The sequence below is a fragment of the Rhinolophus sinicus genome, linkage group LG05 (assembly GCF_036562045.2).
Source record: "Rhinolophus sinicus isolate RSC01 linkage group LG05, ASM3656204v1, whole genome shotgun sequence".
Lineage (NCBI taxonomy): Eukaryota > Metazoa > Chordata > Mammalia > Chiroptera > Rhinolophidae > Rhinolophus > Rhinolophus sinicus.
Window position 1 is genome coordinate 116,524,742 of NC_133755.1, and position 15,851 is coordinate 116,540,592.

Consider the following 15,851-nt stretch of genomic DNA (forward strand, 5'->3'; position numbering starts at 1 on the left):
AAGACAAGGAAACAATTGAAGTGTCCTTAAATAGATGATTGGATAAAGAAGATGTGGTACATATGCACAATGGAATATTACCCAGCCATAAGAAAAGATGAAATACTGCCATTTGTGACAACATGGATGGATCTTGAGAATATCATACTAAGAGAAATAAATCAGATGGAAAAAGTCAGTAACCATATGATTTCACTCATATTTGGGATATAAAAGTGAAACCAACCAACCAACAAACAAGACAAACAAAAACTCATGGACTCAGACAATAGTATGGTCGTTACCAGCCAGGTGAGGGGGAGGGAGAAAAGGGTCAAGGGGGTCAACTATATGGTGATGGAAGAAGATTTGACTTTGGATGGTGAACACACAATACAATATACAGATTCTGTATTATAGAATTGTACACTTGGAACCTATATCACTTTATTAACCATTGTCACCCCAATAAATTTAATAATAAAAAAGTGGTTCTGGAAGAGTTCAGTGTTGAAGGTAGCACAGACATGATTATTAATATTACTAATCTCACTACTTAATTTTAGTGAAAGAACTGACCTTTGACAATTTTCAGGTTGGATACTGAACTCTTAGGAGCTACAGCGTACTGAAAATTTGTAGAGTTATGTCTCGAACGTCTTTTTCCCAGCCACCCCTTCCTCCCCTCTGTCTTGTTCAGTGAGCAGAGAAACTCACTGCTCCAGCTACAATATTATGGTGTCAGTCATGCAGAGCCAGCCATGCTCCAATTTCAGAATTATGCTTGGCTCTCCCAATGTAAAGTGATACGCTCTGGCATCATGAGGCTGTGGGACCGAGGAGCAGTAACGTTGAGTTTATGTTAATATTCCACTCTCATGGAGGTTTCCTGGTTTTGTTGGAAGCTGTGGTTTAATACATGAATGCCAAATAGTGTAGATTGAAAAGTATGGAAAAAGGTGTGCACATAATCAGCATACATATTTTATAGGTCATACGTTTTTATAGATGTGAGAAATAATTATTTTTCTTTAAGACAGAGGTTTGTGAGTGATTGCTTGTAAGTTCTTTAGGACCATGGATAGTCAAATAACAAAACCTTAGTATGTTTCCCTTAATTTACTGGAAATAATCATAACATTAATTCCTATCATTACCAAAGGGGTAGTGTATACTAGATTTAAAAAATACATATATAGATAGATAGATAGATAGATATAGATATACTTAATAAAAAATGAATTTATGATTAGTGGAAGCCAAAACCAAATCTGAGCATTATTTTGAATCTAGTTAAGATGTGCCAAGTGGGGGGTGAGGGGGGACGGGTACCTCTGAGAAGATGGTAGTAGTGATGGTGAAACAAATACCCTTCATCTTGAGCCCATATCCTGGAGGAGATCGTTATAGTTGTATCCTCATTATTTATATCTTTGGATTTCCCAGCCCATTTTCTTTGCGGGTCCTGAAATAAACCTGATAGTTTTCATTGTGTCACCTTCCGTCTCTTCCTCTGCTTGAAGGCGTTCGCCATGGTGTCTGTGCGTCCTCTTCATACCTGTTCCTTGTGGCTAAGACAGACACACTGGCTTTGGCCATCACTCCCACTGCGCTTGGCCTGGCCGAGCTCCCAATGCTGATGGCCAAAATTAGCTATTTCCATTTTTAAAAACTGGTGATGGTGATGGTGGGGTGTGTGTGTGGGGGGTGGGTGGTGGGTGGGTGGGAGTGATTAAAAAATTCTACAGATGTCCTTTCATGTAAAATAATTTTTTAGAAAATTATATTTCTGGTAAGATTATTAAAACTTCTTCCATTAATAAATTGCATCTCATCAATTGCAGACATTCTTGGTACAATATTTCTCCCATGAAGGACTAAAAATAATGGCAAACTGACTTTTACTTTCACTAGCTTATGAACACAGTGGAGGCTTCCTGGTAAGGATTTGGAGGACACTAAATGCTTCAGGAGGGCAGTGTTACCAAGTGCATTTTGAGGAAGAGTTTCAGAGCTGTAGGCTACTTTTTTTCCTGTACATTTAAAATTTCAAATGCTGTAATTGTCCTCTTATGATGTCATTTTGGAACATAGAGCAGAACTACTGAAAATTTAAAGTTACACATTGTCTTGGATAGCTTACTGTTTTTCTGGGTTTTACAAACACGTGAAGAAATGGTTCAAGTGCCTTTCTTTTGAAACACTGAGGCTGCTCTGCTAAATGTAACATTCAACATAATGGATGTTTATATTGGTAAATATCCACAGAATGTTTGGGAAGGCCAGAATGGAAAGCTGCTTAATTCAGTGTATAATTTTGTGGGTAAAGATAACGTGGCAGAGAGGACATCTTGACATTTGAAAAAAAGTATTGTTTCACCAGAAAGATGTTTCCTTAAAGTGTAAGTTGCATACTCTTGGGCAGGATCTGGCCTGAAGACATATTTTGCTTGGCTTTCACAATATTTAAAAACAAAAACAAAAAAACGTTTGCCCACCATCGTGAGGGACTGTGTTCCCTGGCGTCCACATTACCCACCACTTGTTATTGCCTCAGTTTTTCACATTACTTCCCAGGGTGCTGAGGAGGCATTTGTTCAGTGTCCCTGATTAAGAAGAAAGCTATTCCTAGGCAGTCTCTAATTTCTGTGCCTCATACTTTAAATTGCTGTCAGACTGAGAAGAGAAACCTCTTTTTCTTCTTCCATTTCTGCTCTTTCTGAAGTTGCCCAGTTTGGGCAACATCAGGTCTCTGGTGGACATCAGGAAAGGAAAATAGAAGAAGGAAGGCAGGCCTGTCCATGCTTCAACAGGGATCCTCAGGTGTCCAAGATGATGAGGGAAGCTAGGGATGCCTCACGGCCATGCTGCGGCCAGAAACAGAGAGAAAGGGCACCTTGTTACTCACCTCGCCGTCCTGTCTGCTTATTTCTTGCCCCTATATTTTTCTGACACCTATAGTGAAGGCTAATTTATCCCTACTCATTCATTCCAGATATAATTTTGAAGTCTGCTGAATGAGGACTATTTACTGGGCTAGAGGAGGGCAATAGAGGAAGACCACCAGACGCAGTTTATCACCACTGTGGGCTTTAGTTTAACTTGTGTGGTTTTAGTTCCCAGCTGAGACTTTCAGGTGTCATCTGTATCCTTTTTCACTCATTCTTGCGGTCTCCTTAGAATTTTTATTCCTATCACTTTCAGGTTAGATCTTGTATTCTGTTGAGAATACACACTAGCTGCTTAAGCACTTTCTTCCAAGACTTAAGTTGATCATTTTTAGAGGTATGCTTTTCCTTTGAAGGATCAGGATAATTTTCAGTGTTTTTGTTTTGTTTTGTTTTGTTTTGTTTTTTTCAACAGGCTCTATGGGTTACTCTGTTTTGCTTCCTTTACTCATCTTTGAACAGAATGATATCATTCTGTCCAGACTGACTTGCCAGTTACCAGGGTGTGTGGATTCACTCTGATTCTGCTCTGTTTGTTCACTGGGGGGTGGGGTGGGAGGTGGGAATTCCCTTCTCCAATTTACAGGCAGAAGGGTAGGCTGTGCAGTTCCCCGCCTGACCATCCAGGACAGAGAAGAGCTTCTCTTCCACTGCCAGTCCTCTCCCTGCTTTCTGCCCCTCTGAACTAGAGATCACAGACTCAGAGAACAGTAACAGTTACGCAGATTAAAGAAAATTATTGAAACCCGTGGTTTTAGACAGTATACAATATATGGTGACTGTGGAAGGCATTCAAATGTAATATTTTAAAAATGCATTGCCCTTTTAAATGAAGTTTGCCCATGAGCCAAATATGGTATTTAAGTCTTTACTGTTAAGGGTCTGGTTCTAAAACAGTGTTTCTCAATTTTTTTGGCGAACTTTTTGATGCGGTACACACACACACACACACACACACACACACACACACACACATGATGATTTTAAACCAGAAATACAGTATTTTACATCTTTTGGATCCTTCTCTGTGAATAAGTCTTAGAACTGAGATTGCTTATTCTAGGAATTGGAACTTTTAGTAGTTTTTGATAAATACATGCCCAAAATATTTCTCAATAGGCAATGTAAGAAAAATTTTACTCTACCCTTGCCAATATTTAAATTATTTGTGACTTTAGTGGATGATATGTTATTTTATTCTTACATTTGCTTATTTTTAAAAATTATTAGAGTGAAGGAACATTTTCATTTCTTAGTAATATATTTTATTTTATAATAATCATTTTATTCATAAAGGATATAGCAAAATGATCAACTTATTATGATAAAGTAAGTCAACAAGCACAAAATCTTCTAGGATCACTCCTGAAAAAAATGATTTTTATAATTTACAATCTAAGGTATTATAGTATGTGTCACTTTTTGTGGTACAATGGCCACAGTCATCTTACTCCATTCATACTTGTCAATAAAAAAGGTTGCAGAACAGAGAATTATAAGTCAAACAGGAATGAGTTATTAATATTTTTGTGGGCTACAAGGAAATAAAATTTCAGTTTTTTTCCCCCAGGAATAAAATGGAGTTTGACTATAAATATAAGTTGATTTTTAAATATTGCACTATATTTCTGGACAACTAATATTATTGCATCTTAAGTTCGCACTAATATTCATTCCATTAGCAATGAATTTGATACTGTAATTCTTGACCTTGAGATTTTTGTGCCTCTATTCCTCTTGCCTTCTCTATCAAATAATAAGTGAGTTTTGTGTAGACAAATACTACTATTTCTACTAAAGGAATTTTTTTCCTGACACCACCAATCATATAAATAATTTCTCCCTATCATGTTGGTTTTAATGAGAGTAAGAAATGTATGTACTTTTCTTCTGTGCTGTCTAGTTATATGTGATCAAAAATATATGTGTAGCTTTTGCTGAAATATTCTTTGAGTTTTACTATGCTGTTTTTATTTTATTTATTTATTTATTTATTTTTTAGTTATACCCCAGAAAGACCCAAAAGATTTTAAGCTTTGCCCATGTATTATGAACTACACATGATTTTTGTTTCATAATGGACTTAAAAATCCATTTACTCCAACAGAACTGGACCACGTTTCAGAAAATAAAAGCATTTATCCATGGTGATGCAGAACTGTAGCAGTGTTTATACTTTTGATCATTCCTTAGAGAGGTATTACCTTGGAAGACAACCAGCTGGCTTCAGGGAAAATTGTACCATTGGTATGTGCTTAAAACAGCAGTGTAAAATGTAACTGCTGACAATCTTGGTTTTGGTTAAGGTCCCTTGTTATTCACGTTGTGCTGGGAATACAGAGGATGATGTCAGCTTCTATCCTTTAGAACTCTTATAATGGCCAGACATAGTATTTCCCTCTGTTGTCAACGCTTGAGAAAAATTTGCCAAATGGAGACGTATGATTAGAAAATGAGGGAATATTAGTAATTTTTGTTTGTTTTAAGAAGTGAAAAATTCATCTTTACAATGTTATTTTAGAAAAGGCCTCAGGAGTTAAAATTTAAAGTTATAAAAAAATCTTTGTTTTTAACAAATATAACTTGATTTTTAATTCTAGTATTCTGCCGTAACAATCCTTAAATTACTTATTCTTTTATAAAATACATTTTGCCTGTGAACGTGTGGGAACCCATATTACAAGCCTTTAAACTCATCCTTGTTTCCCCACAGTGTCGGCACATGTGAGTGGCTCAAGAAATTGTTTTAGATATGGACCAATGACCTTTGGAATTTATACAACATTAAAAGTTAATTGGGAAACAGCATATAGTACTCAAATAAGATGAGGAAGGTATATTTTATTATTTGTACCAATGTTCCAAACTTTGTTTGCATCATTCTGTCTCCTAATTATTGGCCTAGTATAGAGCAAAGCTTTGAGGCTCAGAAGGTTCTAAAGTCTGTAACTAGACTCCATTGTTTCCTTGGGCAGGAGACCACCACTGATGTTACTGTTTATAAGTTATCTTTGTGATTCTGGCGAGCTGATTTACTGTTGAAGATTTCTCAGGAGAAGAGTGCTGTCTTAGATAAGCTATTTGACAAAGGATCTGTGTGCCATTAGTGATTTTAGGAAAAAAATGTCCTTGCGTCTGTTTTGGAATGGAGGACGGCAAGGAAACCAGATGTGAAGCTTTTTTAGGAAAGAGGAAATGGTGAACCATTGAGTTTGATTATGTCTTTTTCCATATACAATATCATATTCTGAAAATATTTTATTTCCAGTTCTCAAAGTGATCAGTTTAATAAATTAGATTCATTAAGCACTCTTAAAAACACTACCTGTATCAAGAACAAAAATCAAACAGGCCTGATTAAAAAATTGAAAAGAAAAGATTAAAAACCGATTCGTAATTAATCATTAGGGAAATGCAAATCAAAACCACAAGCTACTACTCTACACCCATTGGGATGTCTACTATCAAGCAGAGAAAAACAAGTGTTGGTGACGATGTAGAGAAATTAGAACCCCTGTGCATTGGTGGTGGGAATATAAAGTGGTGCAACTGCTGTGCAACAGTATGGCTATGTCTCGAAAAACAAAAGAACAAACAAAAAAATCATAGTATTACCATGTAATCAGCAATTTCACCTCTGGGTACAAATGTGAACTCAAGTGTCCGAGAAATGAATGGATAAACAAGATGTAGTATATGCATATAATGGAATATTATTCAAATTTAAGGAGGGAAATTTGATACATGCTACAACATGGATGACTCTGGAAGACATTATGCTAAGTGAAATAAGCCAGTCACAAAAGGACAAATACTGATGATTCCACTTATATAAGGTTCCTAGAGTAGTCTTTCATAGAGACAAGAAGTGTAATGATGGTTGCCAGGATCTGGGGGGAGTTATTGTTTAATGTATAGAGTTTCAGTTGGGGGCAAACGAAACAGTTCTGGAGATGGATGGGGGTGATAGTTGTACAACAATGTAAAAGTCTTTACTGCCACAAAAACGTACACTTAAAAATGGTTAAAATGGTAAAACAAACAACATAACTATGGAATTTTTAGTCAGCTCATAATTATAACCAAGAGGCTAAACTAGGTATATGAGTTATCTGTGAATTATGAACCCCTTCCCCCAACACACAATATGTATATAATACCATGGTAACAAAACAATATTACTTGGATGAAGGTAACTGCCTGAATTAATGAATAATAAATGTAGTGGAATGGTACTACCAATGGTCTTTACTATTGTGTCAGGTTCTAGATTTCCCAAGTAGTGTGTAGTAGCTATTGTACTCCTACCTTTTCAATTATTTGGAGAATGTAAGCATATTTACAGTAAAGTTTTAGTTATGTGATACTTCTGCCTGCTTCCTGCCATGGTAAACCGCAAAGAAGATGCTTGGAAGAGCTCAAGATGGTTCTCAGAATAGAAAATATAGAAAATACAACACTCCGATTGTGTTTCAAAAGTACAGCTTAGTGTTTTAATAGTGGTCCATGTTAACAATTTTCTGAAATTCTACAATGTGGAAGTTAACAGTATTATTATCCAAGTAACATGCTATATTTTTTTCTTTTCATACAAAGAAATTGATAGAGTTGAAGCACAGACTGGGTACAAGTTTTTGGAAGTATTTTAAATCCTGATGAAAAATGATAGGGCAATAATAAGAATGAAGATACAGAAACAACTTGAGAAGTGGCCAATTCAATCTTTGAAAAATTGTTTTGGCACACAAAAATGTTATATTGAACTACTAGAGGTGTTTATTATACTTTGTGTGATGTATAAGCTAATGGAGAAGGTGAAAAAAAAACCTTTTAAGACATTTATTTATATACTCACCCCTGTTTAACTACACATCTAATAAATGTCCACCAGTTCGGTACAATACTTTTATCATCGTAGTGACATATCCTTTTATCAGTAGGAAAGGAAACTTATGTTCAGTACCAAGGAAAGGCTGTGTTTTCTGTGTTTGTATATTTGTTAACAATCATGCACTAAAAAAGATGAACATAAAATCGGAAACACGTTTTGTACTGCTAACTCCTTTTTCTAGAAACTATCGAGTTGGAAATAATAGGTAGAAAGTACTGGCCCAGGTCGAGTTCTTTGTCAGAATTAGAACAATGATTAGAGCTTGGTTTTAGGACTTCCCTGTCAGTGCCTTTTATAGCATTATCAGTCCTTAAGAGATCAAAGGCATCACAAAATTGGAGGCTTATCAGTGAGTCATTTAAATTACTGTGTCTATATGCTTTTAAGTACATTTATTGCCCATCCACAATTATATATTAGGTATTGTGGTTAGGTAAGGAATACGCAATACTTTCTGAATTTTTTGCTCTTGAATGAGTTAGAGTCTGCTGGAGGAGATAGTGTGGACATACACACACCTACCCTATGAAAAAGAATACCCCCCAAAACAAAGAAGCAAGATATTTAGGTTCTTTTTCAAACTGTTTATGTTCTAATAATGTATACGTTTGTCCCAAAATAATAAAATGAACATAATTTGCTCATTTTAATGCATATTTGTCATAAGCTATGTTCTACAGGAGACACAAATAACGCAAAGTCCCTGCTGAATTCACATTTGTGATTTTGATTGTGGGTGGAAGGGATGAGAGAGATGTCCACAGGGCTGTCCTATGAAATAAATTAGTAGTGTTTTTCACCAGAGGTACAGCGGTGAGTCTTGCCTTGAACCTGGTATTTGACTCTTGTGTAATCTTGGTTTTGGAATTCATACAGTATCTTTGCATTGTCGGCTACCTCAAATTTTATTAGGAAATGATCTCTAGGATGTATATAATGGATAAGAAAAGAAAGAAAAAGGTTTAAAATAAGGGACAGCCTAGCTAGTTGGGGGGACTGTGCAGGAAGGATTGTATGAGATGAGTCTTGGGGGAGGGATAGAATGCCCCCCAATTTGGGAAAGGAAATCAGAGGCAGGAAAGCATGAGTCACATTCACCGAGTAACGATTGTCCTGACAAGACTGGAACTTTGGAGAGACTATGAGGAAACCAGCTGGAAAGTTTAGGTTGATTGACAGAAAGACATTCATCTGACATGTTTTGAAGTCGCTTTCAGAAAGATGTCCACTTCTAATTTTTGCAAAACTGTTTTTACTAGTCTCTGCAGCGTTTCAGCTTTGATTATACAAATAATTCATGCAAGAATGAACCAATTAGGATGCATGAAAATTTCACAAACATTTTGTGTCTTCGTCAGTATCATTTCTCATTTTTTTCCTGTTGACTTGATTCTGTTCTCTTTATGCTGTGCTTGTCCTCTTGCCTACTTTTTCCAGATGGGTGGTAGAGCTTGGAGGATTTCATTTTTCTCAGTTTACACCATTTTCCTATAATACCAAACATATTTGTAACTCCATCAGTAATATCCTTGCCAAAATGGACTTTTCCGAACTTTCTCTGGAGTTCGTGACTGTTTTTTTCTCTTTTAGGAATTGGCATTTCTCCAGTGGAATATCAGCTCATGGTCTGATTGTGTGCGAAGATTGTGGTGATTGATAATAGTTGCTAGGCATATATTAATACTTTTGTTGGCCTGTGATTATGATGTGATTATGAGGTTTTTCTGATTAATTTTTCAAGTGCATTTGGCTATTAAACAAGAACAAAAAAAGTTTCAAAAATTTAATTCACTTGTAGTGATATTTGAAGCTAATTAAAATCATATCTTTAATGATTCTAAATTGTTTAAATAAATATTTATATGTTTCTGATTAATAAAACACAGGTATATGAGTTTACTCTTCTGCTTGCATGTATTTCTAAGCAGATGTGATTTCAAAAGGAAGTGTAAAGGCCAACTTTGATGTTTCTTTTGCTCTTTATTAGCCTTATATTTAGATAGAAAATGTTAAAAGAGCTATAAATTGCCTGTCCAAAGTGTTACTTTTCTACTTATCAGCAGTCAGAAAAGGTGTCTAAATTTGGTGTTGAATTGCTCTGTAGGGGAGAAAAATCTTGATTTTGAGTAGGAGTAAAAAAAAAAAAAATGTATATATACATATATATATACAGACACACATATATATTATAAAATATATATAATACATGTAATATATAAATATATATAATATGTATTTTATATATATATATATATATATATATATATATATATATATATATATATATATGATGTATATCTGTCTCTATATTTCACTTTTTGTATGTCATTGTTGCACTTTCAGGCATATGCAAGCTTAATGGTCTGCCTGTCTGGATTATTTTCTCCTGGAATGACAGCTTAACAGTTTTCCTGGTTGGATTGTGTAAAATGTTTAAAGGCTACATTCACTAAACCATATGTCTAATGTTTGGGCAGCCAAAATCTGTGCAGTCATTTTAATGGAGTATAACTTAGCAACTCTGCTATTACCACAGACTTCTTACTGTTAAAGCTACATTAAAATATCCTCAATTTGGAGTCTATTATTTCATATTTAAATTGTTTGGGGATGTGCTGAAGTATAGTTTTGCAGAATTTTAAAAATGGATTTTGCCAAGAAAGCAATAGCTTCAATAAGTTAAGCAAGGACATGCTTAATCTAGTTAAATTCATTTAATAGATGTTTAACTAATTAAATTTCTTGAGTGTCTGCTATCTTCTGAGCATTGTGCTAGGTGTCCTGCCTAGATAACTTGAAGTGACAGACATTAGTAATGATGTCTGGGTAGAAGATGGACAATGGGAAACAGTCATAAAGTGGCCAAACCAGAAACAAAGTATTTTCGGGGTTCCATCGGAACAGGAATATGGCGATCTGTCTGTCTATTGGCCATATCGTCCTGTGTTGAGTGTTGAGATTTTGATACCTCCTCTTGTAATAGGATACTGCTGTTTATCTGGGGAGGGGACGGCTCACTGCAATAGTGAGAATGTGAGATTCCCTGGGAGAGATCCAGGGCAGCCCAGTGCTAACTGACTTAGCAGCCACAGGGTGTTTCTGCCTCACTCCTAGCCTTTCAGAATTATTTTTTAAAGTTTTCCTGACATATCCTCTCGAGCCCCTGTAGGAAAGAAAGCCCTTTTGTGGTAAAGGACACAGAAAACAGTTATTCACAGTCCTAGTCTTTAATTGGCACAGGTTTCCCTGCTGCCATTCGTCTCCTCTAACTCACTGGTGCTCCGTTTGCTGAAGGCCAGGGCCCTGGGTTGGAGTGGCAAGAAGTTGAAGAAGCAGATACTGGAAAATCCAGCCTTATGTGATCTTTCCTGGCTTTGATAAGTTCAGCTTTCATATTGGAAAGTTGCTTAAACACAAAGTTTTTTCAAGTGGTGAAATACATTTATCTCAGAAGAAAACTTAAAACACTAAAATTGAAACAAATTGTAAAGTATTATTAGTGTTTATATCTATAGTTATTTATTTTAAAAAGGTTAGCAGCTGTCTCCAGTGAAAGGCACCATATTAATTTATACTATCTAAGTACTCGTATGTCAAAATGTGAAATTTGGCTAGTAAAATTTCCTGGCAGTTATATATCACTGTCTTGATGTATGAAAAATCAATTGCCTGTTAGAGTTGACAAAAATATATACTTTAATTGGAATATCTACTCGGATCACAAAGAATAGAAAGAGTAACATTCTGTTCAATTTTGTAGATTTGTAAAGAGCTCATTAGCATAATATTAACTGTGTTAATTTCCAAAATAGTATAGAAAAGAAGCTATCTACATAAATTTTAATAAATTAAAGTTGAATGATTAAAAAGCACACACCAAGTTTAATTTATAGTATAACTTAAAAATCATTGAACTGTATTCATAGACTCGATCTTTTTATGTTATATGCTAGTTATTTGAGAGTATGACTTTAACAATATCAGCGTTACTTCTAAACTTTGGCATTTTCCAGGATTTTGATGCAATTTTATTTTATACATTTTAGTACTTTTCAGATATCAGGGTTGATTTTAAGAAGCAAAAATGAAACTTAGGTACTTTAAAAGTTAACTGAAGTAATCAATGTAAAATGCTTAGTTCAAAGCCTAGCACATAGCAACTCCTGTGAAATCAGTTGTTTATGATTATGATCAGTATTTCTGACTCCTCTCCTCTTGCCTCTCTCTCTCTCTCTCTCACTGGGCTGTATACTGTACCTTGACAATTTCCATAAACTCAACAGTGTTTCTAATTTTCATTGTGTCTACCCTCTAGCTTCTGGTGTTTTAGAAATTTCCATAACTGTCAGTGCATAACTCCTGTTTCAAGAACATATGCTTATATAACACACACTAGGTGTTGAAGAACTTTACCTTCTCTGATAGGTACCAGCAGCTTATTTCCTACTTTGCCTAGGATCCAAGAGCTTGATGGTCAAGAGATGAGCTGGATATGATCCTGACATGCACAAGATCGTACAGAGACTGGCATGGGAAGGCTGACTCCCATGTTTTTAATGTGCCTATTTACTGATGGAGTTTGGGACCTCGGGGTTCCCTTGTAACTGAAGTTAGTCCTAAGATACCATAAAAAACATTGTTATGTTTTTTCAGGAAATGACTGCAACATAATATGTGTTTGTTACTTTCAGCATTAATTGAAATGCTTTCCCTTTATTTTTATTTACTTTAGACTTATTGAGAATACTTTTAATAATATACGAATACTTTTTATATAAAGTGAAAAACAAAAGTCCCTCTTCTACATTGTCTTCACTGTCATTCCTCAGGATAAATAAGTTTTGATGGTTTGGAATGAATCCTTCCAGACTATGTATACATGTCAGCTCATTATTTATATAGCTATATTTATTGGTGTCCCACTGCTGTGGTGGTTGTTTTTCCACACACAAAAATATGAGGTTATATTGTTCAGCAGTTTGCTTATTTTATCAATTAACTTATCATGGACATTATTTCATATCCTCAGTCTTTTTCATGGCCGCATAGTATTTGACTGTATGGAAGCATCTTGATTTGTTTAGACTTTTTCCTGCTGAAAGACATTCAGAATGTCTCTCAATTTCATCTGCTTACATGTTGCATGAATCTCAAGGGTCGGAAGCTTTTCTCCTGGGTGTATCTGTGCTTATTTCCCACACTACACTGTGCAGGTTATAGGAAGCCTAGGCTGTCTGCCTAGGTTGCTTATTGGCCTTCAGGAATCAGTGCAAGGATGTCATTTGATCTTGAATAGGCCTAAACTCAGATAAAAAGTACCTGTTCTATTGTGTGGAGTTTTAAGGTAACAGCAGCATTTTTAGAGAAGTTTCCCATTTCTGTGTCTTAGAAAATTAAGATGCACTATCTAAGCTGAGATGGATTTTAGCTCCCTCATCCTTATATGCTTTGGCGTTGGCAGAGGTCTGGGATTCAGAGCTATAAGAAAGGTGGGATAGTCAAATCTGTTTTTTCAATTGGTAATTCTTTAAGGACAACTTTTAGAGAACACTTTGAGAGTATATTTGTTTATTCGTGATTGTAGAATATTATTGTCTCTTTATATTTCTAACCAGGTACATTGAAATTTAATTTGTGACTGCCATAAATGACATAATTAATCATAGTGATAACATCCAAATACTAGTATCCCAAGGTTAGCATTTCACTGGGGATAGGGATGATGTTCATTAAGGTGTTCATAAAATTTTATGTTCTTCAGTCACTATTTACTTAGTAGATACAGTAACTTATTTTTGTCATAGCTACTGGCCATATCTTGGAGTTTAACATCTGCTGGTTTAAACTGCTGCATACTTTTAAAATTCTAAACTCTAGTTGCCTAGGATGAAGGAAAAATTTTAATCTATGTAGATATTTTTGCTTGGAAGATTTTATCTCATATTTATAAAATAGTAATTTAGAATTTAAGGAAGGTGATATCAAGTTATTAGACATGTAGAGGAGAAATTACCACTTCTCTTTGGTAATATGGTAATTGTTCAAAGTATTTCAAGTTATAACTTGCTGTTGATTTTAATGTTTTTTACCTTACAGAGCTGGCATCCTGCTATATCATAGCTATCCTTTTTTATTATTGTACAGAATATATCATGCACAGTGTGAACAACCACACTGAGTCATTATTCAGAATACATCCTTATTATTTGTCAGATATTCTACGTTAAAATGGGGTTGTGGTCGTTAACCAGATTTTAATACACGTGGACGAAGAGGGCTATAATAAGCCTTTTACTTTCACAATGATTTTTTCCTTCTAAGTCTCCTTGAATATTTAGTAGCTTAAGCCTTTTCTTTGCTACAGTATTTACATGCTATTTTTGTGTTTTCCTTTTTCACAAAGCAGTATTTTCTAAGATTATTTATTTATTTGCAAATATACCCCCAAATGAACAAAAAAGCCCTTTTATTCTTAAAGTAATATGAAGAAAAAAAAGATATTGAGAAATGAAAATGTGAAATACAGTAATTTGGTTTATAATACAAAATATTTTATAATGGAATGCATATTTAATGACATACATAGAATTACAAATCTCATTTTTGTTTTGTATTAGGATTATAAACTATTGAAAAAACTTTTAATGGCAAAAATCAAATGAATGTTCAGTTTAAAGAGAATTGTAACTTAAAATTGAATTACTAATTTTTCATTATTTATTGAATTAAAATAATTTATTTTTGTTAATTAAAACTACCATCACATACTTGAAAATATTCTCTTCAACATCAGGTTTTCCTTTTCTTTTTCAGTCTGTGATCAAAACAGGGCGACTGCTAATCAGTCATGAGGCTCCTTTGACGGGTGGCTTTGCATCGGAGATCAGCTCTACAGTTCAGGTAGAGTAACGTTTTGGCACTAATTTTAACATTTGTGCAATTGCATATGTATTCCAAGAAAAAATTACTTATCACAATATGTAAAAGTGTGCACTTTTTGGAAATGTACATTTGTCATTTGATGGTCTAATTATAGTTAATAGTCTAATTACATCATCCAGAAAAGAAATTTTAAAATAATAAAGTTGAAAATTCCTTCGTAGGAAGGAGAAAGTGTCAAATGAGTTTAATAAACTAATGTCAGTTTTGTTTGCTAGGATAACAAGAACACTTTTAAATCTGAATGTGATATTTCTTTCTTGATAAAACTTAAGCTTATGATGAAATAGATTGATTATAAAATTAATCTTAGATTTTCCGACTTCACCTTACAAAAAAAAATGAATCTATCAAAAATCAGTTATTTAAATTTAATAAATTTTAAAATCAACAGTTCATTAGTTTAATTAGTAATTTTTTAGTATGCTATTGGTAATACTTTATAAGTGGTTTAAAAACATATTTCTTTTTAAAAAGTGTTCAGTTAAGATGCTGCATATCAGGAAAAATTACACCTCTTTATGGAGAATTTTCCCTTAAAATTGGTATTCACATTTATATCACAGATATGAATAAGATGATTTAAATCTTTCATTTCCCTAATTTTTAAAATTAAAAATTAAATACATTTTAAATGTAAAGGATATGCATTTTAAATTCAGAATATCTTTGCAGTTTGCAAGCATTTTACTTCTCTTTACTGGTGTTAAGATGGCTCTATTGTTAAAATACATATAAGTTGAGAATTCCTTTAAGAATATATGGTTCAAAAACTTGATATAAGATTATGGTATATGAGTAATGATAAGCTTTTATTTTTAAACATTTAACCAGTAAACAATTATTTCTATCAATAAAATATCTTTAAGTTCTAATTGACAAACTCTAAATATTTTTAAGTTAGATAAGTAATTATGTTTATAAATGTTCTTAAAACTAGATCAAAGTAATCTATAATTATATTCAGAAACAAAATTTATACTGTTATTTTTACATGTTATATATTGTCACTAATGAAATTAAGAAAAGCAAATTGAGTTTTGTAGATTTGTTGTTTTCCTATTTATTATATAAATTAAAATTTGAAACATACT

General features: G+C 34.0%; 1 protein-coding gene across 4 annotated transcripts in view; it reads left to right on the top strand.

Moving 5' to 3' along the window:
• BCKDHB (branched chain keto acid dehydrogenase E1 subunit beta) overlaps positions 1-15,851 on the top strand; it is a 218,947-nt gene that overhangs the window by 123,593 nt on the left and 79,503 nt on the right. For all 4 annotated transcript variants that reach the window (XM_019729566.2, XM_074333225.1, XM_019729567.2 and 1 more), the window contains exon 9: positions 14,632-14,718. In XM_019729566.2, coding sequence (XP_019585125.1) covers positions 14,632-14,718 — 87 coding nt within the window. The remainder of the gene's footprint in view (positions 1-14,631; positions 14,719-15,851) is intronic.